General features: G+C 39.1%; 1 protein-coding gene across 1 annotated transcript in view; it reads right to left on the reverse strand.

Moving 5' to 3' along the window:
- Positions 1-1,487: 1,487 nt before the first annotated feature.
- The window catches only part of LOC126228334 (40S ribosomal protein S3a), a 34,397-nt gene continuing 12,055 nt past the window's right edge, over positions 1,488-23,829 (reverse strand). The window contains exons 2-6 of the mRNA XM_049942285.1: positions 21,018-21,121; positions 15,961-16,157; positions 15,747-15,872; positions 15,274-15,435; positions 1,488-1,673 (exon numbers count right to left, since the gene is read on the reverse strand). Coding sequence (XP_049798242.1) covers positions 1,533-1,673; positions 15,274-15,435; positions 15,747-15,872; positions 15,961-16,157; positions 21,018-21,121 — 730 coding nt within the window. The 3' untranslated portion in view covers positions 1,488-1,532. The remainder of the gene's footprint in view (positions 1,674-15,273; positions 15,436-15,746; positions 15,873-15,960; positions 16,158-21,017; positions 21,122-23,829) is intronic.

A 23,829-nucleotide genomic window follows, 5' to 3' on the forward strand; every position in this document is an offset into this window, starting at 1 on the left:
ATAGGGAGCGAAAGGCTATTTACAATTTGTACAGAAACCAGATGGCAGTTAAAAGAGTCGAGGGGCATGAAAGGGAAGCAATGGTTGGGAAGGGTGTGAGACAGGGTTGTAGCCTCTCCCCAATGTTATTCAATTTGTATATTGAGCAAGCAGTAAAGGAAACAAAAGAAAAATTCGGAGTAGGTATTAAAATCCATGGAAAAGAAATAAAAACTTTAAGGTTCGCCGATTACATTGTAATTCTGTCAGAGGCAGCAAAGGACCTGGAAGAGCAGTTGAACAGAATGGACAGTGTCTTGAAAGGGGGATAACAAGATGAACATCAACAAAAGCAAAACGAGGATAATGAAATGTAGTCGAATGAAGTCGGGTGATGCTCAGGGATGTAGATTAGGAAATGAGACACTTAAAGTGGTAAAGGAGTTTTGCTATTTGGGGAGCAAAACAACTGATGATCAAAGTAGAGAGGATATAAAATGCATACTGGCAATGGCAAGGAAAGAGTTTCTGAAGAAGAGAAATTTGTTAACATCAAGTATAGATTTAAGTGTCATTAAGTCATTTGTGAAAGTATTTGTATGGAGTGTAGCCATGTATTGAAGTGAAATGTGGACGATAAATAGTTTGGACAAGAAGAGAGAAGCAGCTTTCGAAATGTAGTGCTAAGAAGAATGCTGAAGATTAGATGGGTAGATCACACAACTAATGAGGAGGTATTGAATAGAATCAGGGAGAAAAGGAGTTTGTGGCACAACTTGACAAGAAGAAGGAACTGGTTGGTAGGGCATGTTCTGAGGCCTCAAGGGATCACAAATTTAGCATTGGAGGGCAGTGTGGAGGGTAAAAATCGTAGAGGGAGACCAAGAGATGAATACAGTAAGCAGATTTAGAAGGATGTAGGTTGCAGTAAGTACTGGGAGATGAAGAACCTTGCACAGGATAGAGTAGCATGGAGAGCTGCATCAAACCAGTCTCAGGACTGAAGACCACCACAACAACAACAACGAAGTTGTTTCAACACTTATTCTGCACACCTTAATCCATTAATTTCTACTGAACAGATACAGACCAGAAGGTTAAAAGATTTATCACATGAATGACAGTTTAAAGGTTACTATGTGAATCACTTTATTTGCGAAAATTTATCCCTTTATGTGGAGAAATATCTATAGAATGAAATACAGTGTTTTCTGTAATTCCATACTGTCATTAATATGAGAGTACTTTACGGACTATCCTTCCAGCCAGCTACATAGCAATTCAATTTATTGACAACACTGACTCATTCTTAACAAAGCAGGCAGCAAGCACTGCTAGACATGTACGTTCATTTCTGAGCCACATTTCTTGTTTGTTTCCTGTTTCTGCACTCCTTATAACAATTTTATATATTCTACACCAAATAACCAGGTTATTTAGAATTACATGTTTACATATAAACTCAAAACATCCAGTGACAAAAGAAGGGAAAAAACAGTACAACAATGTCAGTTTTCATGTTTTATTGATTCACTCCAACATAATACAAAACCTTATACAGACTCCTGAACAGGTGGCTCGTAACCCTCAGGCCGGTCAACTTTAGCACCAGGTTCATCACTGCCACCCTTGCCATCACCGTGGAGTTCTAACAGTTTAGACAAGTCGAACTTAGGTTTCTTCAAAACTTTCACCTGCAACACAAAGTGTACCAATGAGCAATTTCCTAATACAAATTCTGAAAGAATCCGAACAGGAGACATTATTTACATGGTGTCAAATTAACAATTTTCAAGCATTAAAAGTGGCTTAAACTAGAAGTCATTGAAATTAATTCTTCAAAGAATCAAATATTTTGGTGCCAGAATGTGGAACAAACTAATGAGTAAAATAAACAAAAAGCGAAACTATGAATGAGGTACTACAATCACAATAGTTTTTATGTACTAGAGCACAACACATAGGTATGCATAAATAATGGTCTGAATATCTCGACTGGCAATGTTAAGACAGGACTGTCACAGATTTAGACGAATCCTCAACAGCAGTATAGGTCATTATTAATACCTCACTTCTCTCCACTGGATTTATTGCACAATGACATCACAACCAGTATCTCTTACACGAAATTTTATTTTTTACTGCATATGAATATATTGAAAACACTTCAAACACACACCATTTACAAAGGTTTCGTTTATCTTTTTACGCCTTTTGCCCATATGTGCCATCATATTGTTGCCCTAAAACATTTCACTTCATTATCTGCAAAATTTATCATATGCAAACATGTTTTCCGAGCATTCTCAACTGAACATTAACCACAGTATGGCATGCCCTAGGCAATATCAGTGCACAACTAACAGTCATTCCAGCAATCACAGGTAGGCACCATTTAAATAAAAGACTGGAAACTTCAACACTATGGAAATTTTAGTTGCAGAACGGCTGCACTGCAGTGAACTGCCTTCCTCTGAAAGAGAAGGAAGAGCAGTAACTTCCTAAATGCAAAGTAAAGTACTTCACACACAGCATGGAACAATGATAGAGTAACTGCTGACCATTTTAATGAATCTATAGCATACAACTCATCAAAGAACCACAGCCACACTACAGAATTAGATACACTCCGACAAGAATCAATGTATGTAGGTTGGAACTTAAATAATGGCAACACTGCTGTGGAGACACTATGCAACAGAATCTACTATTGTCACTCATAGCACACATTGTCGACATACCTATCATACCTCCAAGCAACTGGACTCTTCTGTCCCACATCACCAATGTGCGCACAATTGAGGGAAACTCAGTCACTTGTGAGCAAGTGATCCAACGTAACGGTGTCACTATGTTTTCAAAACAGGAACAACTGAGTTGGCTAAAGATTGAGTGTGCCAGAGGTCATACAGCATGACAAGTGTCATCAAGGTATTCAAAAGGTGTGCGGGGAATCGGCATTGCCGTACAGAACAGTGGCACATTGGGTAAAAGCCTACAACTGAGGCAATAACACACCGGGCATGTCGTTCTTGCGTCTCTGAAGAAGTGCATGCTGTTGTCGCATCAGTAATAGACCCTATACGATTCGTGAGCTCGCCCACGAAACCAAATTAGCGCGCATACAACTGTGCTTCGAATCCTGAAGGAATGCCTGGGCACGTGAAAAATTGCATCACAATGGGTTCCGCACGACTTGACAGAAATGGATGCGTTACGACGCTCTGACGCACTTGGTGCACTATGAGTACGAAGGAGAGGCTTTCTTACACTGTATTGTAACACTGGATGAGACAGGGGTCACTGCGAAAGTCTAAAGTGCTTCAGAGCTCCAGTGTAGTGAAAATTATGGTGATTCTCGTGTACGACTGATGATGTTATCGTAACGCATTACTTTCCTCTACAGCAGGCAGTCAATGCACAGTATTACTGCTCATTTTTGGAGCATCACCTGCGACCAGCTTTGTGAAAGAAGTGGCGACCCTTTATGTGCAACCTACCCATCATTTTGCACGACAATGCGCGGGTGCATACAGCGCAAGCTGTGGCTGCTCTGTTCTGTCAATGTGACTGGGAAGTACTGTACCATCCACCATACTCCCTGGACTTAAGTCCTTGTGACTTATTTGATTCCGAAGATAAAGGAACCACTTCATGGCATTCACTTTAGAACTGTTCCAGAGATTCGACAGGCAGTAGACCACTCCATTCACACCATCAGCAGAAGAGCCTCTGCTAACTGTATACTACGCCTTCCACATCGCTGGCAACAGGTTCTACCCAACACTGGTGACTACTTTGAAGGACAGTAACAAGCGCAAACATGTAAGTTTTGTATCAGTTGTGAATAAATAGTTGTTACTATTTAAGTTCCAACCCTCGTAACCTGGTATGGGAGCGTGCATGTACACACCCACATCTGCACGCCACCAGAGGGTCATGTCCATAATCGTTACCACGCCTAGTAAGATATATTAAGGAGCATGAACAGCATCTGATTCTCAGTAGGGTCCGGATTTTGATTTACCTAAAAACAATGAAACATGCAAGCGTTTATAACCTAAAACGTACACAAATATATCCTTAAAAAAATAAAATATGACTTAATAGAAGTTTATTTAAAGCACTGTTTGTTTAATTTTTTATTCACCATAAAGTAATACGAAATTCACTTCTCAAAATATTGCAGGGATAGTTCTTTCTTTCTGTAAGGTTTGTGACTAATTTGCACCACCAAGTTTTTGAATGCCTGAATGTTTTATTTTCTAAACACAAAGTACGGTGAAAAGATCATCTATCGAAACAGTAAAACAATGTTTTTATTTCTACATAGTATATAAAGTGTTCACATTATTTAATATCTTATGTCAATCTTCAGTAACTGCAAAGTTGCACTGGATCACAAGTTGCATTTTCAGGTTTTCCATTGTCAGAGATCTACGGTTACTGAGGATAGTTTTGTACCTGGAAAAGCTCCTCTCCACTTCACAAGACGTCACAAGCATATTTGAAGGCAACCAGGTCACTGGAGTTCAGCTTTGTTTCAGTACCTTCAAATGTTGCTGCATTCCCTGAAAGACTGTCACTAATTTTGCACAGTGTTGAATATCCAGGATTCCGTTGGAGAACACTTTCCAATTTGGTTTTCACTTTGTCAGCCACATGACCACGGGCTCGACCCAACACACTCTGCACATGCTGCACAATACTCAGGGCCTCACACAGCTGAGTGCCAACAGCTTCCAGTCGTTTGATGGTTTTTGATATCACTGAAAAAATGGCGTTGATGTATGCCAAGTTTCGAGACAATGTATCTGTAAAAACTTCTTTCACAATTTTGTTGGTACTTGATTCATTGCTATCAAGCTCACAGAAGATTGTCTTTATTTGGGTGTAGTTGGTGCAGTAATACTTAGCAGCATTAAGCCAAGAACCCCATCGTGTAAAAACAGGTTTAGGTGGGAGGGGCGTTGAAGGTGTTTGTTCCTTGAATTTCTGCACCCGTAGCAGAGCCTTCACAGATTTTCTTGCCACAGGAAATTAATTTGTCCACAACAAGGTAATTTGATAGTACCTCTTCGGCAACTCTGTGCAATGCATGTGCAAGGCAAGTGGCATACACCATGCTGAGGTAGAGACTCTGAAGCCCTTTGGCTGCTTTAGCCATATATGAAGCACCATCTGTTACAAGCAGCAAAATGTTGTCTCTTCACACCATCCGGCCACAGTAGCTTCATGGAGTTGTCAAACAAAATAGCAATGGTCAAATTGTTTACTCTATCGAGATCTTCACACGTTAGTATGAACATATCTCCAGGGCCATCAACTTTTAGAACACGAACATCATTTGCAATGTATCACCCACTAATCTCCGTAGTTTCACCTATCTACAGCCAGATCTTTTGCTCAGCAATAGTAATTTGTATTTTGTTGAGCACATCATTGTAGCATACGGATAAATAGTTCATTCTCAGTGTAGATTCATCTGGAACTGGATGTGTTTTGTACTTCTCCAAGAACTGTCTGAAGCATGGATTCTTCAGCTTTTCCAATGAGATGTTGCAGGACACCATCTCTCACAAATCCGGTTGACGACTGATCTGTCTGTTCAAATAACAGCGTTTGCTTGCTGTTATTTTCAGCACTTCGTTTCACACAGCTGCTGAGTTTAGCAGTATTACAGTGTTGTTGCACAATAAAGCACTTTTCTGCACTAACTTCAACTTCACACAGTTTACAAAATAATATTTTCCCATCAATACTAAAGAACTTCTCTCCAAATTATCCAACATATCCTCGCAACTTTGCGCTGTCTGAGCACATTGCTTTAGGCAAGTTGAACAAGGCAAAGGCTGTATTCAAACTGGTTACTGGAAACACCTGTGAGACTGCGATGATTATTACGGCAGAAGCCGCCTTTGTTGGTTCTGAGAGCATATTGTCGACTCTGCGCAACATGTTTTATGTTCGGGAAACCACTGTTGTGGTACACCGGTTTTCTGCTACAGTCTGGAGAAGTAAAGCTGTGTACTAATTTATCTGTTTATCTTTCATAATAGCACGTTAAATATTGTCTCGTGGGCAACATATTCATTTTCTTATTTGTGTGTTCCGTAAGATATGAGAAAAACGGTATATACATATTTGGCAGAAGTTGACAGAGATATGACCTATTATATTAAAAGTTAGCCGCAATATGACATATTACTAAAATTTGTTGAAATATGACTATATGCACAATCAAAATACATTTTTCACCAGTAAAGTGCCTAGATTTATGTATAAATTGTTCTAAAATTCACCCTATAGGTCAGAAAAAAATATGACCTGTCATTAAATCCGGGCCCTAATAATGAGTGATCACTGAGTAACACAGAGATGCTGTGTACTGATGTGAGACAGTGTTATCTATATCTGAAAATTTGAAAGTGGCCTCATTGTGGGTCTCCATTTGGCCACCCCATCGAACTGGATAACATCCAGGATTTGTGTGGTATCCAAATGCGATAGTGGCCTGTTTGACTGCACAAAAACGTGAGGACAGCACACTTGTCGAAGTTCCAGTAAACATCAGAGAATCGTCACATTGTGCAACGAACATCTTAACTCCAGCAAATCATGCCCACCATCCGAGAACACACACCTTGCACGCTGTGTCATCTCACACCATTGGTCTGAGACTAGCAGCAGCTGGACTACGGAGTAACAGTCCCGTGCACAGGCTGCTATTAAAACCACAATGTAAACAGCAGAAACTGGAGCAGTACCGTAACAGGAGCATGGACTGCTAATGAATGGCATCATATCGTGTTCAGCAATGAACGTGTGTACTCCACAATCCCTGAGGGCCATCAATGACAAGTATGGTGCCAACCTAGCTAGGGGTTAAATTCTTTCATGTTTTGGAGAGAGACTGTGTTACTCCTGGGGTCATCGTGTGCAGAGCCATCAGATATGACTTCAGGTCACCATAGGTAGCTATTGTAGAAACAGGTGACAGAACAGTATGTCACGAATATTCCAGATTCACACATGTTACCTTTACTAAGAGAATAGTGTGGTGCCACTTTTCGACAGAACAATGCTCATAGACACGACACATGCATCTCTGAACTGTGTTACTGACGAGTGCTTCGATGGCCGGTGAGACATCAGTTATTATCCAGTAGAACATGCGGGACCACCAACGAAGCTATCGTCACCTCAGTGCCAGTATATCGAGCACCACTTATAACAGCTGTGGGCCATCTTGCTTCAGGAAAGAATACAATGGGCTTATGACACTTCCCAACTAAATCGGTGCAACGTCATACTTTGAGTGAGACTGTACTGCCACGTGTAAAATCTCATACTGTCTCAATCTTTTGAGTTCCTCCCCTTTTAGCCACCTCACTTTTCTATCAGGCAGTGTATTATAGGGCAAGGACTACAGACTGTGTGAAGTTTCAACTGCCTGGGGAGTGGGAATAGAAGACAATGGCACGAATGCTAAGTTATATTAGTGAAAGCGGAAAGCGAGCACATGGATTACTGTGGAATAAGAATCTTAGTATGATGCAACAATGTACCACCAATCAGTAAGCAAATTTTATAACAAGCAATATACCATGGGCCATTCAATGTCAGTTCAACCAGGCGCTCCAGCTCAGTCTCAAATTTGACTGAAATTCAGTACACTAATTCTACCATGTGTGGAACACTTGTGTACAAAGTATTAGTTTCCCCTGTCAATTAGTTCCAGAATTATGACTTGTGAAAGAAGGTGGCGTGACGCAGAAATTGCAACCCACATCTGGCAATATCTTCAGACCCAAATTCATGTCTTAATAACTTTGGAATTATTCAACACAGTCCAATTAAATTTTTACAACCCAGTAACATCCATTTAGAGAACACACTCCATGAATCAAAACACCAACATATTTCTGAGGGAAAATAAAAAATTCCGAAATGTGATTAAAAAATGTAATACGTTAAAAGGTACATACTGTAGGTGCCCTCTATGCCAAATATAATTCACTCAAAAAGGGTATAAATTTTTTTGTGGTAAGCTTAATGTGGCCTAAACACACACAGATCTCATCTTGCCCATATCAGTCACACAGAGTTACATGCACACAAAAATACAAAGATTTGAAAAATTACCTGAAAAACATGGATTTTCGAAGTGTGGTAGCACAAAAGGGACAAGTGGTATCCAAGCCAAATTTCACACACTGCATAAGTAGACCATAATGATATATCTCAAAATTTCAGCATGTTATTGCAAAACATTTGTGTACAATGCAAGTTCACAGATGTATTTGGTGATGTGGCCATTGTTCCACAACACAATTTTGTAAAAATGTATAGTAAACTGTTCTGCCTCTTATCCTCTCCCACAACTGTTTTATCACTAAGCAACAACATAGATTAGCACAACCTATCAATGTTTACTGCACCTTAACTGCTAAAAACCAGTCAATTGTACTTCAAACAGAAGTTCTCCCACACTTTAGCTACTGTACTCTGTACATTGAGTGGCAAATTGTAATGTCTTCCTGACACTGTGGTAGGAACTGGAACTGTCATAAGAATATGTTCAAAAGGAATCAAACACCTGTCTGCCAAACATGGCCAATGAAATGATCTTGCTTGTCCTGCTGGTGCCATGAAGTTAACAAATACACCACCTTCTGCTTTACAGCATTCTGCAACACATCCTAAGTGCCATTTGTCATCATAAACAGCAATAACATAGCAACCTGGCTGTATGTTGCTGCTTTTGCTTCTCAATCCTGAGTCACAAACTGAAGACACATGTGCAGGAACCTATAGTTATAACTGGGCAGTCTGCTCATCTGCACATTGTTAAGAGTCCACTGGAGAGAAGTGATGATGGCTCCTTGTGCCTGCAACAGTTTTAACGTGTTCTAGACTGCTTTTTAGCGACTCTTCGACTGATTTCACCTCATCCTTCGAAACAGAATGATTGTATGAAAGAGATCTTTTTCCATACCCAGGCAAATAACTGAAGAGGTGTTAGAATGTGACCACCTGTAGGGTGCTGCAGACTAGCTCGTGATGCCATGCGCTTTATGGTAGCACCAATACCATCACATACTTTTTTACAATCACTTGTCGCGAAAAAATTCCATTCTGCGTGAATGAAAATCATGGTAATGCATGCATAAATTGAGATTTTAACTGTTTTTGTACAGACTAGCTGTGCCATCACTGAAGTATTTCGCAAAATGCATGTGAGGCGGCTTGTTTTTCACATACGCCATGACCGTGCGAATGGGGGCATGAACTGCAATGGCATCATGAATTAAACAGTCACTAAAAACACACAGGTTCATGACGGACACATCACCTGATTCACCTCTACAGTACATCGCAAATGGCTGGAGAGTTGCTTGACTGTTGTCCCAATGATATCCTTGGATGGCATCTTGAACTATAAATGCATAATTTTTAGAAGAGTCTAGTATTACTGTAATTTCAACTTTTTTCAAGTTATCCTTACATAACTGGAGATGAGCCAATTGTGCTGTTGCTGTGAAGGTGTGTGTGGTCAGTTCGTTCATTTTTTGGCAACATTTCAACAAAATCTTCCACTGTACTCTGCTTTGTTTCAAGACTTGTGCGATCCACGTGTGTCCATTGTTTATAATAAACAAGTTCATTGTCATCCATAAGGAGTTGACCATAAAGTTTGTTGTTCATGTGTTCTGCAAGATTTGCCTTACCAGGACACTTTTCACACCTGTGTTAGCATGCACTGATGTCACACACTAGCACAGGGGCAGGCAAACGTTGCATGCAGCTCATGAGCGCACAGCGCGGCACGTGCGCTGCTCGTGTGCAATCGTCGACCGGGGCTGTGGCAACAGCCAGCAGGTTGCAGCAGTGTAATGCCAGGCTAAGCTGAGGAAGTTTACTTGAAGCGACCACTACGTAGTGAACGTTGTATTTCAACAACCGGAAAATGCAGAGTGAAACAAGGAAATGAAATGGAGAAATGCCACCTTTTAAAAGTAACGGGAGAATCTTTTTTTCTATGTGCAAAATCGTGAAAATTCGAAATGTTTAATATGTGGCAGTATTCTCGCTGGTCAGCAGAAGTTTAGTATTGAAGGCCATTCACAAGAACGAGTACAATTTATTGTCGGATTCTGAGCGGATGGGGAAATTGACTGAGCTTAAGAAGAGCTATCTGACAATACTAGATGATCTGTCGTAGTTGCTGTTGTCACGAGAGATCTGCGACTTTCTTTCATCATGTCATCTGATTTAACATTTTATGGAGCACTGTTTTCAATTTTTCAGGACGACAACAACAATAATAGCCCAGCGGTATGTGCAAGTTATAAGATTGCGCTTAATATAGCGAGAGCTGGAAAACCATTTGCTGAATTAATAAGTCTCGCTTAATAGCAAACATCAGTGATGAAAATTTATGTAACTGTTTGTGTGTAGAAATTTTGTTCCAGATATTAAACGTGTGTAAACTCCACCTGTGATAATAAAATAAAACTTACTCTTTCAAGTCATGATTTCTTTCAACCATCCCTGCACTAGCAGCTTCATTGCACCTTTGTAATCCAGGTCAGAATCCTTTACAGCAGCAAACATCAGCTTAGCATTTTGATGGGTCTCACATACACAAACATTGTGTGTGCCTATTGCACTTACAGGCACAACCCATTTTGGCTGAAGATTGAAAAAAGATGATAAACCTACTTTGGTATTGGGATACTTTTCCTTGAATTCTACATATAGTTAGGATATGTTGCATAGCAACAGTCTTTTTTGCATTTGTACACGTACATTTCCTATTTTCACAATTACATTGTCTTTTTTCCAGACATTATTCGACTGTAGTCATAATTTTCATAAAAGTTCAACACTAGCACCTTTATTTCTGAACTCAATTGCTTACCCTGAGCCTGCTGAAGCTTTGGAAGCACTCCTTGGGTTGCTTTCATTTTCCTAACTTGCTTTACCATATATGTAGAAACACTGAATTCCTTTGCAGTGTAGTCAATAGACCAGCTGGAAGCTGCTAGGGTAAGAAATAGCTACTTTTTTCTGGCGTGTGGATATGGCACATTTTTCTTTCAAATCGTGCACAATTTTGTCCAAATCAGAGCATTTCCGTCATGATTTCTGTTCCCTTGGAGCAGGTAGTTCTTCCTCTTCCACTATTAGTGTCAGCTATTTTGTGTTTTAATTCCATTTGAGTTTCTTGTAGTTTTCTTCTACCATGGCTGGGCCTGTCTTTTCCCAACTTTGTGTGTCTTCATGGGAGACAAACCAAGAGCAGTCACTGAAGTATTTAATTGCTCATCCGCTGTGGTTGTAGATGGCTGATACTCTTCGTCACTGTCATGTAAATTATCAGAATATGCTTCATTTTTTAGCAGTGTAACACACCTGGAACATAACTTTTGTTCTGGTTTCATGTTAAGTCCCATGCACTGATTCACTTTTAATACTGATTTTATATCAATTTTTCTGAGGCTACACTTCACTGCCTTCTTATGAATCCGAAATGGATCAAAACAACTTCTTTGTAGGAAAGAATACTTATCCAGAAACACGTTCATATGATGATATAAACAATAAAGTTTCCTGGAACTGTACTTCTTGTGCCCACAGGGTGTATACCGAACAAATCTTGGCCCATTCATCCAGATCATACAGTACAAAGCGAATGCCACATTTTGTTCCACATGTTTTATGACATTCAGATGCTTGTGCTCTACCAATAGTGCAACTTGTTTGAACAAAAGCACCACTAGTACACTCTTCTGCCTCCATACTGACTTTCCACAACAATACTGACCAGTCTGAACTAGAATCTTAAAAATATGAGTAACCTGTAATTGTTGCTTGTTTCCTTTGTTGTTCCTGCCTAACAATGACTCATTCTGTCCCTGAAAACTACCATTGTTTAACTTTCTGTTGCTCAATGGTTCCCAACAATTCCTGCAGCTTTATCTGAAACAAGCTGTCTGCATCATCACTATTACTTGCTAAATCGTGTTTTAAAAGAAACTTAACCATATAAATCTGTCAACTTTTATTGTACACAAATGCCTTGCAATAACCAGTTGAAATTTTGCCACATATTATATTATGGTCTATTTATGGAGTGTTTGAAATTTGGCTTGGATATCATTTGTCCCTTTTCTGCTACCACACTTAGTAAAGCCAGGTTTTTCAGATAATTTTTCAAATCTTTGTATTTTTGTGTGCATGTAACTGTGTGACTGATATGGGCAAGATGAGTTCTGTGTGTGTTTAGGCCACATTAAGCTTACCACAAAAAAATTTATACCCTTTTTGAGCGAATTATATTTGGAATAGAGGGCACCTACAATATGTACCTTTTAACATACCACTTTTTTAATCACATTTTGGAGTTTTTTTATTTTCCCTCAGAAATATGTTGTTGGTTTTTGATTCATGGAGTGTGTTCTCTAAACGGATGTTACTGAGTGGTAAAATTTTCACTAGACTGTGTGGAATAGTCCTAAAGTTATTAAGACCTGAAGTTGGGTCTGAAGATAGATTGCCAGATGCGGATTGCAATTTCTGCGTCATGCCACTTTTCACAAGCCATAATTCTGGAACTAATTGGCAGGGGAACTTAAAAATTTGTACATGAGTGTTCCACACTTGGTAGCATTGGTGTACTAAATTTCAGCCAAATCTGAGAGTATCAGCTGGAACATGTTCTCAAATTGGTTGAACTGACATGGAATGACCCACATATGTATCAGAAATGTGAGGAATGAAGGAAAGGCAGGTTAGCACGATACAGAGTTTAAAGATTAAATTTAATAGAAGCAGACGAGAGAGAAGCTCATGCAAGAGGCCATAAAGTGGGGGTAGAAACATGGGAGACGTCAGGAAGATGGAGAGGCTACATTCCAAGTAAGACAGCCAGGGGCATTTAACAGAAACACTGCCACATAACCGCATTATTGTGAAATATGTGACACTGGAAAACAAGCCGTCTACAATGCGGTCACAAAAAGTTAATTAACTGCAGAGAATCAATAACTGAACATTTAAGGGACTCTAAACAGATCTCTTCATTCAAAGAGAATCTTTCAAAACAACAGCAATATAATAAGAACTTACTTCATATGTTTCAATTCACAGGTCAACAGGCAGTAGCTCCCAAAGCAACTTTTGAATGAAAATTTACAGAAATTAAAGCTGTGGAAGAGAACAAATATGAGCTTATAGAACATTAATTGCAGTAGTTTTAGTGCCTGCACCAACATATAGAAGATCTTACATTAAAAAGGTATGTAATGACTAATCTGCACCAGTTCATAATTTATGACGGCTTGGTGGCAATATACCACAGACAAAATACCATACTACCCTTCCAACGAGGTTTCGAACGATTATGAAACATGGAAAAATGCAGAGAGTTTATTAAAGATAAGATATTCATTACATCACACATTTCAGTTCAATGTAACCTAATAGAGAAATTCCATTTGGCACATCTCCTGACAACCACAAAAATTTTATCATCACTACGGTTTGACCTTTCAAGCATCATTTGCTTACAGTTGACAATACTGCACGGAATACGTATCTTTCAATTCAACAATACAGGAATGGTAACTATCTACGAGAAAAACACTTCGGGCTAGATAGGAAAAAGTTTTACAAAATTAACACTATGAAGACACCACATGCTCTAAAAGCAATGTGCAAGATAACAAGCGTGTCATTACAGTCATGGTGCAGTTTTAATCTCTCTCAGAAAAGCAATGAAACAAGATAAGATATGTGAAACAAAACTGAAATGAAAGAAACTCTCCTAGTGTGCCTCCCTTTTCAGCACAGTTCAATATGGCTTCAATTTGTTGGCATACACACATTTAAATGATGTTTCAATTCATCCCACACAACACAAATGTAAGGATGCCTAATTTAACAGCCTCTGTGGTTCTGTTTCAAATGACTTACGTCAGTACATTTAAACATGTTGCTTCACATAAAACCAAATGCAAAATCTTATGGTGTTAGGTCTGGGGAATGTAGTGGCCATGACTTAAAACCAGCCCTTCCTATCCACCTCCAAGGAAATTTTGCAATCAGAAACTCGAACACTGGTGTGCAGGGTAGTGTAGAGGAGTGCCACCTTGTTTAAACATGGCAGCTTCTGGAAACTGTGGCTCTGCATACAATTCTAACATCTCAAAGGTTACCCCACAAGCAAAAATGGGAATATTAAGTACCATGAGACAGCGAACACCACACTTTCACCTTAGGTTGTTACATTTGTACTCAATGTAGGCAAAAGGATTTTCAGAAGCTCATTTTCTCTAGTTATAGCAATGCACATGGCTGACAGACTGACCACCTCATTGCTAAACACAATCATCTTCATAAACCTATCATCATGGTCAATCTCATTAAGCATATCTGTAACAAACTGGAATCGTTTGAGTCTATCAGTTGGAATGATAGCAACCCAAAAAAGGAGAGGCTTCTTTGAAATATTATTAATTGCAGTCTTTTTAATTCTTGAGCACATACACACACTGATTTTGGGGGGTTCCTTTGGTAGTTATCCCATACAACTTCTACAGAATCTTCACTTACCAAAGGCCTAAGAGAACAGAGTTTGTCCAAACTGCCAGTATTCCTTATTCATCGATTAATGTTATTTCTATGTGGTGGCTTTGTTGTATATGCAAGAACATTCATGCTCAACATTGGTAACAATTTCAAACTTAGCTATCCACAGAACACACTGAACTTTCCTCTGTACCATCCACATCACGACTGACGTGGCTTGTTCTGCTGATGCTACACTGTTCATTGTATTGCACTGATCACCTGTGCATGCATACAACTGATCATCATACTATAATTTCTGTTAGCCACAACAAGTGTTCATAATTACACCGTGACTTTACAGACGCATTGTATTTTGAATCAATTTCATTGAAAACAAACTCAGAAAATATGCCCAACATACCGAAGCAAAAACTCACTACAAACGTTCCAAGATCACATACTCGTTACTAGAAGAAGTGTCTGTGATAGAAAAAACTTCATTGCTGCAACTTCACAGCTGCAATCGGTTCCTCGGCGTTCTATTCACAAAACACCTGCCTGACTGAATGACTGAATGACTTAAGGAATTGATCAGAAGTTATAGATGAGAAAAACCTTAGTCGCCTTAGTGCCAATTGCACATCAATCACAAATACATTTCAAATAAAGCAGATTACATTCACAATACACAATTTTGAAATTATTTTCAGAACTCACCTTACGAATATACACATCATGGAGAGGGTAAGTACCCTGGCACGCTTTTTCAATGTCTTTCGCAATAGAATCAGGAAGGAGTTTGTTGACGACTTCCTTCAAATCACTCTGTGCCACATCACGCGTGATAAGCTCTACCATCTTTTTCCGGATTGCGCGGACCTGCAAATTATCATCATAAATCAGAAATATGCATATTAAATAAAATTGGCAATAATTAAGTGACTGATTAGACTCATTCTGTATATATAATTGCCTGTACTTCTCAAATAACTACTAACCCAACCTCATATGGTTTTTCAGACACTACTGCTGCATTTAAATTGCATGCCATGCTAAGCAGTTAGTTTCTTGCATAGAACTGAATTGTGCTTAAGGACCATCAAAAGTAAGTTTGTTAATACGAAGACTAAATTGTTTTACCATCAACCACACTGTAGAATAGTTTTGTTTCTGTAATTAAATATATTTACTTGAGTATGCTGGGCATAGCAGGTTTTCCTGTTGGACATCTGGTCTTTATTTGTGAAGCCAATGCAGAACACACGCAGAAGATATCCATCAGTTGTCTTCACATCAACATTAGCTTCAATCAATGTCTGTAAAGAGGAAAATTATTCAATCTAAGTTCTGTGAATATTTCACTGCACTAATAAAATACAGACACAAAGTTAACTTCAGACCTACCTGCCACTTCTTTACCATACTCCTAAGCTTATCAGTGGTTAGGTCCATTCCATGAAAATTTGTAAGCACATATCTTCCCTGCACATCTTCAGCAATGAGGCGGAATTTTCGGAATGAGCGTTCACCATCATCGTCATTCTGCAGATCAGCTAACGACACTTCGAACACTCTGTTTTTCAGACCTTCAGATGCAATTTCTGAAAATAATTGATTTTAAGAAATAGATTATAGCCACAAGGGGCAAGAAATAATCAGCATGATGTATGCACACTACAAAAATGGTATTAGATCAGTTTTCACCCATTACAAACTGTTTAAAACCTCTCTCTCAAACAAGTAACTGCTTTTCAATCTAGTGTTTGAGAACTGTGTTCAGGGTGTATAGGCGGACAAGGAAAAAATTCCCAGATTTTTCCCAGTTGAAAACACACTTTCTCACGGGTGGAAACACTTTTTCCGTGTTAAGTGGCATTCTATTTTTTCTCGGACCTGTAAAACTAATCAATCCTTTGAATGGTTATGGTTATGGTTTTATACACCAGCATAGAATTTCTCAGCCCAATAGAAAACGAACCTCAGAAAAAAAGATAATGTATGCTGCTTATTTTTGTATTACAAAAGTATAAATTCGAATTCAACCAAACACTTCATGTTACTTTCCGAAGAATTGAAATTGAGATTGCAACGTGCTTTTGTAAGCCAGTCATACCTCATGTCACGTGATCTCGCCAACCAATTAAGCAGATATTCAGAGCTTAGGACCCACGATATAGTCAGCAAATAGCATTATCACTATTAAGCAGCGCTTACACACAAATAGCAGAGCTTTCACATATAATATTGCCTCGACGACTATTAAGCTGCAAGAGACGCTAAACTTTCATGTATAATGGATCTTAAAGTGTAACACGCGCAAAAAACGTCATCACACAAATGCGCCAGTGAAATTTTTAATACCGACATAAATGTCTGATCTTCTGGGCTCGAAATTATTTCTAAATGGTCCTCCTCAAATAGTTTATTTTTAAATGAGAGTCAAATGCTCTGTTATTTAAGAAATTCATCGCACAGTCTTGCACTTTGTTCATCTTGCGTAAAATGAAATTTACTTTGAAAGTAAAGCTTTTCAACCAATCATTCGCAATATTTTCCCGCGCCCTGTCAGAAAGAGGTTCATTTTAACAGTTGCCAGAGAGCGCCAGATAACAGGCGTCACCGCGCTTGCGCAGCTACGATGACGCAGGAAGCCCATATGCTCGTATGTATAAAACATTAAAAGATCTTACATTATGACATAAAAGAAACAAGACATCAGAGGAATTTCGTGAACCATACTAAAATGCATAATTTGACTTAAAGTGCACATTCGTATGTCCAGATTCGGATGTAAATTTTCTTGGGAGTACCAGTACTGTATTATCTCATTTTTGGTTCTTTATTATGGCATAACGCCAAACGTACTAGAAGATGAAAACATGCCCTTTTGAAATGCAGTGAACAGTTTAAACTAGCCAATAGTGTTGAATTAGACACTTCGTTTCAAATAAACTGACTGCCTCAGCCAAAAAGATTAATAATGCCATATTTCTTCTGCAAAGCGACAAAAATTAACTTCATTGTTCTGCAACGCAATTAATGCTTGACTGAAATTGCCGCCTGAGGCAGACACCCCAGTTTGCTCCCAGTGAATATGGCAGCTTGCGGGCGCCAGTAAAATTTTTCCGGGTAGCAACTTGCATATACAGCTAACAGCCACACTTTTGTAGGCAGAAGCGGGAGAAGGAACATGTGCGACAACTGCACATGTGCACGGCCCCACTTGCAACTACTCTCACGAATCTAATGTAAACAGTTACAACGTCATGCTCATTGGAGGCAATTTGTTGGTATGAAGCATTGCGTAGTCTTCCTAAAGCCTTTGACACATTTTGCTACTGGCCGACACTTCTACGAGCACTGTTTTCTTGTGTACATGGTGCATTTCCTTTGCAACTAGTTTTTTTTCCCCCTGTCATTCATGTTTTATTGCTGCAGTATTATTCTGCTGTAGCAGGATGCAGTAATATCCTTTGTTAGAGTATTATTTCTTACCAGCCAAAATTACAAAAATTAACTGAAAACTAAAAACAAACAAAAAATCCCAGAACTCTAAAAAATTCCTGTTTTTTTTCCCGATTTTCTCCCGGATGAAGAAATTCCCGGATCTCCTGGGTCACATACACCCTGTGTGTTTTGACTTGCTCAGTTTATATTTTGTGAATAATCTTTTCACCAAAAGACTCCTATTGGTTAAGTAGCTTATTTATTTGCTTTTTACTGAGGTAAGTTCTTTCACAGAATTCATTTCTGTGGCAATATAAAAAAATCAATATTTGGAGCACCTTACTAACCAATAACTGAAGTACCAATAACTTAAGTACACTGTCCCCAATTTATTGTTAACTTCATTGCTAATCTCACTTCTGATACGCTTTTCTTTGATTTACACTTTTTAAAATTTCATTACACAATTATTTCAAGCATTTATTCTATACCTGTGCCAGAAAAACATTGCACGTGACAGTCCACATTACGTCAAGTTATGCTGGCAATACTGTGACAGCAAAGTTGCAACAACTGCCTCTATACACAAAGCTGATGATACAGTTTTCTGTTCTCTTTCTCAAGTGTAAGCTATTGAGCAACAACAGTATATATACGAATTTGTTTTTGACTTGCTATGACAATGCTAACCAATATGGTAAATGGTTTACAAAATAAATGACCTGTATCTTAACATCTCACCCTACATTTTTATAATGGCAACAATGCAATAAATAACTGATATTCATTGCTTTTCACTCATTTTACGGCGACAACGGCGCAATTTCATCCATCTCTCCATCGTCGTCGTAGTCTGAATCGACGCCAAATCTGTCTTCATGGTCATCACAAAAACAAATCAAATGAATGTGTTAGCCCACAATTTTGTGCAAAAATATGCTTCAACCATTAACACTATATGCCTTTTCCAACAAGACAACAAGACGTCATGCTAGTCTACCGCTTTGTGGAGGAAATTTATAATTTTCAAAAACTTTTACTGACTTTTTCCCATCCCTGAGAAGTTCACTTTCTTTTAATGGCCATAGTAACTTTGCTACCATAGGATACGCTTTTCTGTATTTCCTGCAGTAATAAGCATAAATATGCCTGCATATTGTACCTGTTTTGGAAGAATCTTAAAGTTGGTGGTAAGGTGAGGCTGATTTGTTGTTCTTTCACCGAGTCGTTAAAAATATATAATACAATCCAGACACCTCTGAATCAATACAGTTCGTGTCTACATCTTTCAACATGTGCAATTACACTCCCTCTCTTACTATTGTTTTTGCACTAATTCCAAGAGATGTTGATGTTTCCTCCAAAAACTTTATTGGCAGAAACTGGTGGCTGTCCTTTAATACTAACATGTTCTCCTGCTCGTAAAACTCACTAGATCTCTCTAGTAACTTTAATACCTCACTGCCTAGTGGCACACCTTTATGCAAAGTACTTAAGTTTTCTTGATTATCAGAATTTTCTAAACCACAACGAAATAAAGGACAGTACAATGTAAGCCCACAGTAGAAACCATACACAATGCACAGTGTTTATGTTCACACCAAACAAACCAGCAATGTGGGAGCTTTGGTGTCCCGACCGGAAGCAACTACCATCCCAGTATTGGTTCATGCTCTACGGCTAGTTACTCATGCTTCTTGTTCTCCACTTGTTACACCGTTATGCTGCTAACTCTAAATGTATTCCATAAGATTTCGGGATTGCAGCCGGATCTCATCGACTTCTTTCCACGATATTTCGGCTGCCAACCTTACAGCCATCTTCAGGCGAGTGTTTGACACTGGAGATTGCTAGTGCAAGTCGCTCTATTTATACTTAAAAGTGCCGCAGGCGCGCATGCGCAAGTTACCGTAGCATGCGCGCCACCTGTCGATTCCAAGGCCCTCTACAATATTACTGCATCTATGGAGCGCCAACGAATGCATGAAAAAAGTAAAACATGCACACAGATGTGTCCAAAACAATAAAAGGAAAATTTCAATATTAAATTTAAAATTACTTGTCACTCGACATGTCAGAAGCCATAAAATGTTTTCTTTTGGTTGAAATTAAAGAAATCAACGGGTCCCAGGCCTTATTCAATAAAAAGCCGCAATCACGATTAATGAGATTTTCCGCTAAACGTGTTTCGACGGATTCCTTCACAACTGAATCCCAGAAGGATCTCGATGGGGCCAAGATTTTCGTGGCCGAATAATCCATAGTATGTCCTGTGGATATACTATGTTCGGCTATGGCCGACTTACTGGGCTGTAAAAGGCGAGTGTGGCGCTCACGTTCAACGCAGCGGTCGTGTACTGTGCGTGTGGTTTGACCAATGTAGGCTTTCCCACACTCGCAAGGTATTTTATAAATTCCAGCCTTCCGTAATCCCAGATCATCCTTGGCTGAGCCCAGAAGAGCACGAGTCTTTGTAGGTGGCCGGAAGATTGCTTTCACACGATGTTTCTTTAAAATTCTGCCTACTTTCGATGAAATGTTCCCGACATATGGGAGAAATGCTCTGGACTTAAACACCTCCTTATCCTCTGCAGCACTTTTAAGTATAAATAGAGCGACTTGCACTAGCAATCTCCAGTGCCAAACACTCGCCTGAAGATGGCTGTAAGGTTGGCAGCCGAAATATCGTGGAAAGAAGTCGATGAGATCCGGCTGCAATCCCGAAATCTTATGGAATATTCGATACGCCGGGAAAATTTCAAGAGTCACAACTCTAAATGTATACGCAAAGTGCAAAGTTTCAGTGGCCTGGGTATACCTATGGCTAACTTAACATTTGAGGAAATTTCTAAAACAAGCTTGTCACACGCACCTAACTCTATGACATATTACATAATAGTACCCTACAAGTTGTCATAGTTTTATGTTAACAGTATCTTACCCACACTTATACTTAAAGAAGGTAAAAAAAAATAGTAGTACGAAAATATGTAAAAATAAGTTACTCCACTTACTTGTTCCTTGTGTCCTGTTGACTAGAGTCTTGCCAACTTGGCGGACAGTGAACATAGATGGTGCCTTAACATCATACCAGTCTTTTCTTGTGAATGGATCTACACTGAAATGGGTACACAATAAGGAGTTAAAATGTCAATAAGAACAGAAAGGAACTGATTTAAATTAAAATACAGGGTGTATGGGGTGAACAACATTAGCTCAAAGCATTCAAAATCATTTGTGACCAGCTACAGAGAGCAGTATGTCATCACATCTATAATTTCGTATTCACATTCGCTGACTTCACAAACTCTCGACCGAGTTACCACCCCTCATCCTAATCTGGACCTTGGGCTGTGATACACTGCAGTTTCACCAAGGTCAAAATTTGAGAGCAGTCAACACTCTCAAACAATACCCACAAGTAAAACATTTGTAAGTATGTAACCATTGTGTAACTACTACCAAATAGTCAGTTATTGTTGGAATTGTGTGAACAATATATTTTGTGTGTGTCGGCACAAAGTGCACTGTGTAAAATAGACCTCTTTGGCATTTTCTAACATTCTTTGTGTGCGCTAATTATTCTGTTGTGTTCGCTGTAAATTTTTTTGTTCTTGAATGTGCAAATATAGTTATTAGTAAAATGTCCTTTTTTCTCCTTAATACTTATTCAGCTGTGCAAATTCCAATAGGTTATGGCCCCGGGCTGCATTTGGAATAAGTTGTTGTTGTGGTCTTCAGTCCTGAGACTGGTTTGATGCAGCTCTCCATGCTACTCTATCCTGTGCAAGCTTCTTCATCTCCCAGTACCTACTGCAACCTACATCCTTCTGAATCTGCTTAGTGTATTCATCTCTTGGTCTCCCTCTATGATTTTTACCCTCCACGCTGCCCTCCAATGCTAAATTTGTGATCCCTTGATGCCTCAAAACATGTCCTACCAACCGATCCCTTCTTCTAGTCAAGTTGAGCCACAAACTTCTCTTCTCCCCAATCCTATTCAATACCTCCTCATTAGTTACGTGATCTACCCACCTTATCTTCAGCATTCTTCTGTAGCACCACATTTCGAAAGCTTCCATTCTCTTCTTGTCCAAACTAGTTATCGTCCATGTCTCACTTCCATACATGGCTACACTCCATACAAATACTTTCAGAAACGACTTCCTGACACCTAAATCTATACTCGATGTTAACAAATTTCTCTTCTTGAGAAACGCTTTCCTTGCCATTGCCAGTCTACATTTTATATCCTCTCTACTTCGACCATCATCGGTTATTTTACTCCCTAAATAGCAAAACTCCTTTCCTACTTCAAGTGTCTCATTTCCTAATCTACATCCCTCAGCATCACCCGACTTAATTCGACCACATTCCATTATCCTTGTTTTGCTTTTGTTGATGTTCATCTTATATCCTCCTTTCAAGACACTGTCCATTCCGTTCAACTGCTCTTCCAAGTCCTTTGCTGTCTCTGACAGAATTACAATGTCATCGGCGAACCTCAAAGTTTTTACTTCTTCTCCATGAATCTTAATACCTACTCCGAATTTTTCTTTTGTTTCCTTTACTGCTTGCTCAATATACAGATTGAATAACATCGGGGAGAGGCTACAACCCTGTCTCACTCCTTTCCCAACCACTGCTTCCCTTTCATGCCCCTCGACTCTTATAACTGCCATCTGGTTTCTGTACAAATTGTAAATAGCCTTATAATAAAATAATATAAGTATATTAATAAAATAGTAGGGAGAAAGTATTGGAAAAGTTCCAATTTACAAGTGCGAGTTATCCTTACAAGACAATCGCAATTTTTTTTCCGCATTATTTTTCGGCGTTCTTTACAGCAATAAAAAGCAAGTTACCGTTAAGAATGAGTGCGGCACAAATTCCACAGATTGAAAGACTTATAGGTCGTGAAAACTATGCAACCTGGAAGTTCGCAGTAGAAGCGTATTTACGTTTAGACAACCTATGGGACGTGGTAGATGGGACAATGAAATCCACAGATCAGAATTATTCAAATAAAGATAGGAAAGCAAAATCAAAATTGATATTACTGATTGATTCGGTGAATTATGTTTACGTTGAAAAAGCTGCTACAGCGAAAGAAGTCTGGGACAATTTACGAAGTGCATTCGAGGATGGTGGTCTTACGAGAAAAGTAGGATTATTACGAGAGTTAATTACCACTCGTCTGGACAAATGTAAGAGAGTAGACAAATACGTTAACAAAACAATAACCATGTCGAACCGACTGAGAAACATCAGATTAGAGATCGCTGACGAATGGATAGGAACATTGCTGTTGGCAGGACTGCCCGAAAGGTATGCACCTATGATTATAGGACTTGAAAGCTCGGGTATACCAATCACAGGCGACAGTGTTAAGATGAAAATCCTGCAGGACGTAAAGAGTGCTCCAAGCTGTTGTACATTGGAGAAGGGAGGTGCGTCTACTCTCTACTCAAAAAACAAAAAGGAGAAACCGGTGAGGTGCTATAAATGTCAGAAGATGGGACATATTGTGTCTCAGTACAAAAAAAAGTAAGCCCAAGATCAGACACTCAGCAAAAGAGGTATGTTACTGATAGCCCAGAGAGAAGGACCAATAACAAAGGTAAGGCACTCATGTTTTTATTCTTTTGATGGGATGAGTAATCGTGATATGGAATGTATTTTAGACTCGGGTGCATCTGTGCATATTGTTAAAGATAAATCACTTCTTTATGAAATCAAAGATAAGACTCATATGGGAATATCTACTGTTGATGGCAACAAGCTCCAGTGTCACCTGGCTGGGAAACTAGATCTACATGTTAGTGT

Source organism: Schistocerca nitens, unplaced genomic scaffold (genome assembly GCF_023898315.1).
Source record: "Schistocerca nitens isolate TAMUIC-IGC-003100 unplaced genomic scaffold, iqSchNite1.1 HiC_scaffold_363, whole genome shotgun sequence".
Classification (NCBI taxonomy): domain Eukaryota; kingdom Metazoa; phylum Arthropoda; class Insecta; order Orthoptera; family Acrididae; genus Schistocerca; species Schistocerca nitens.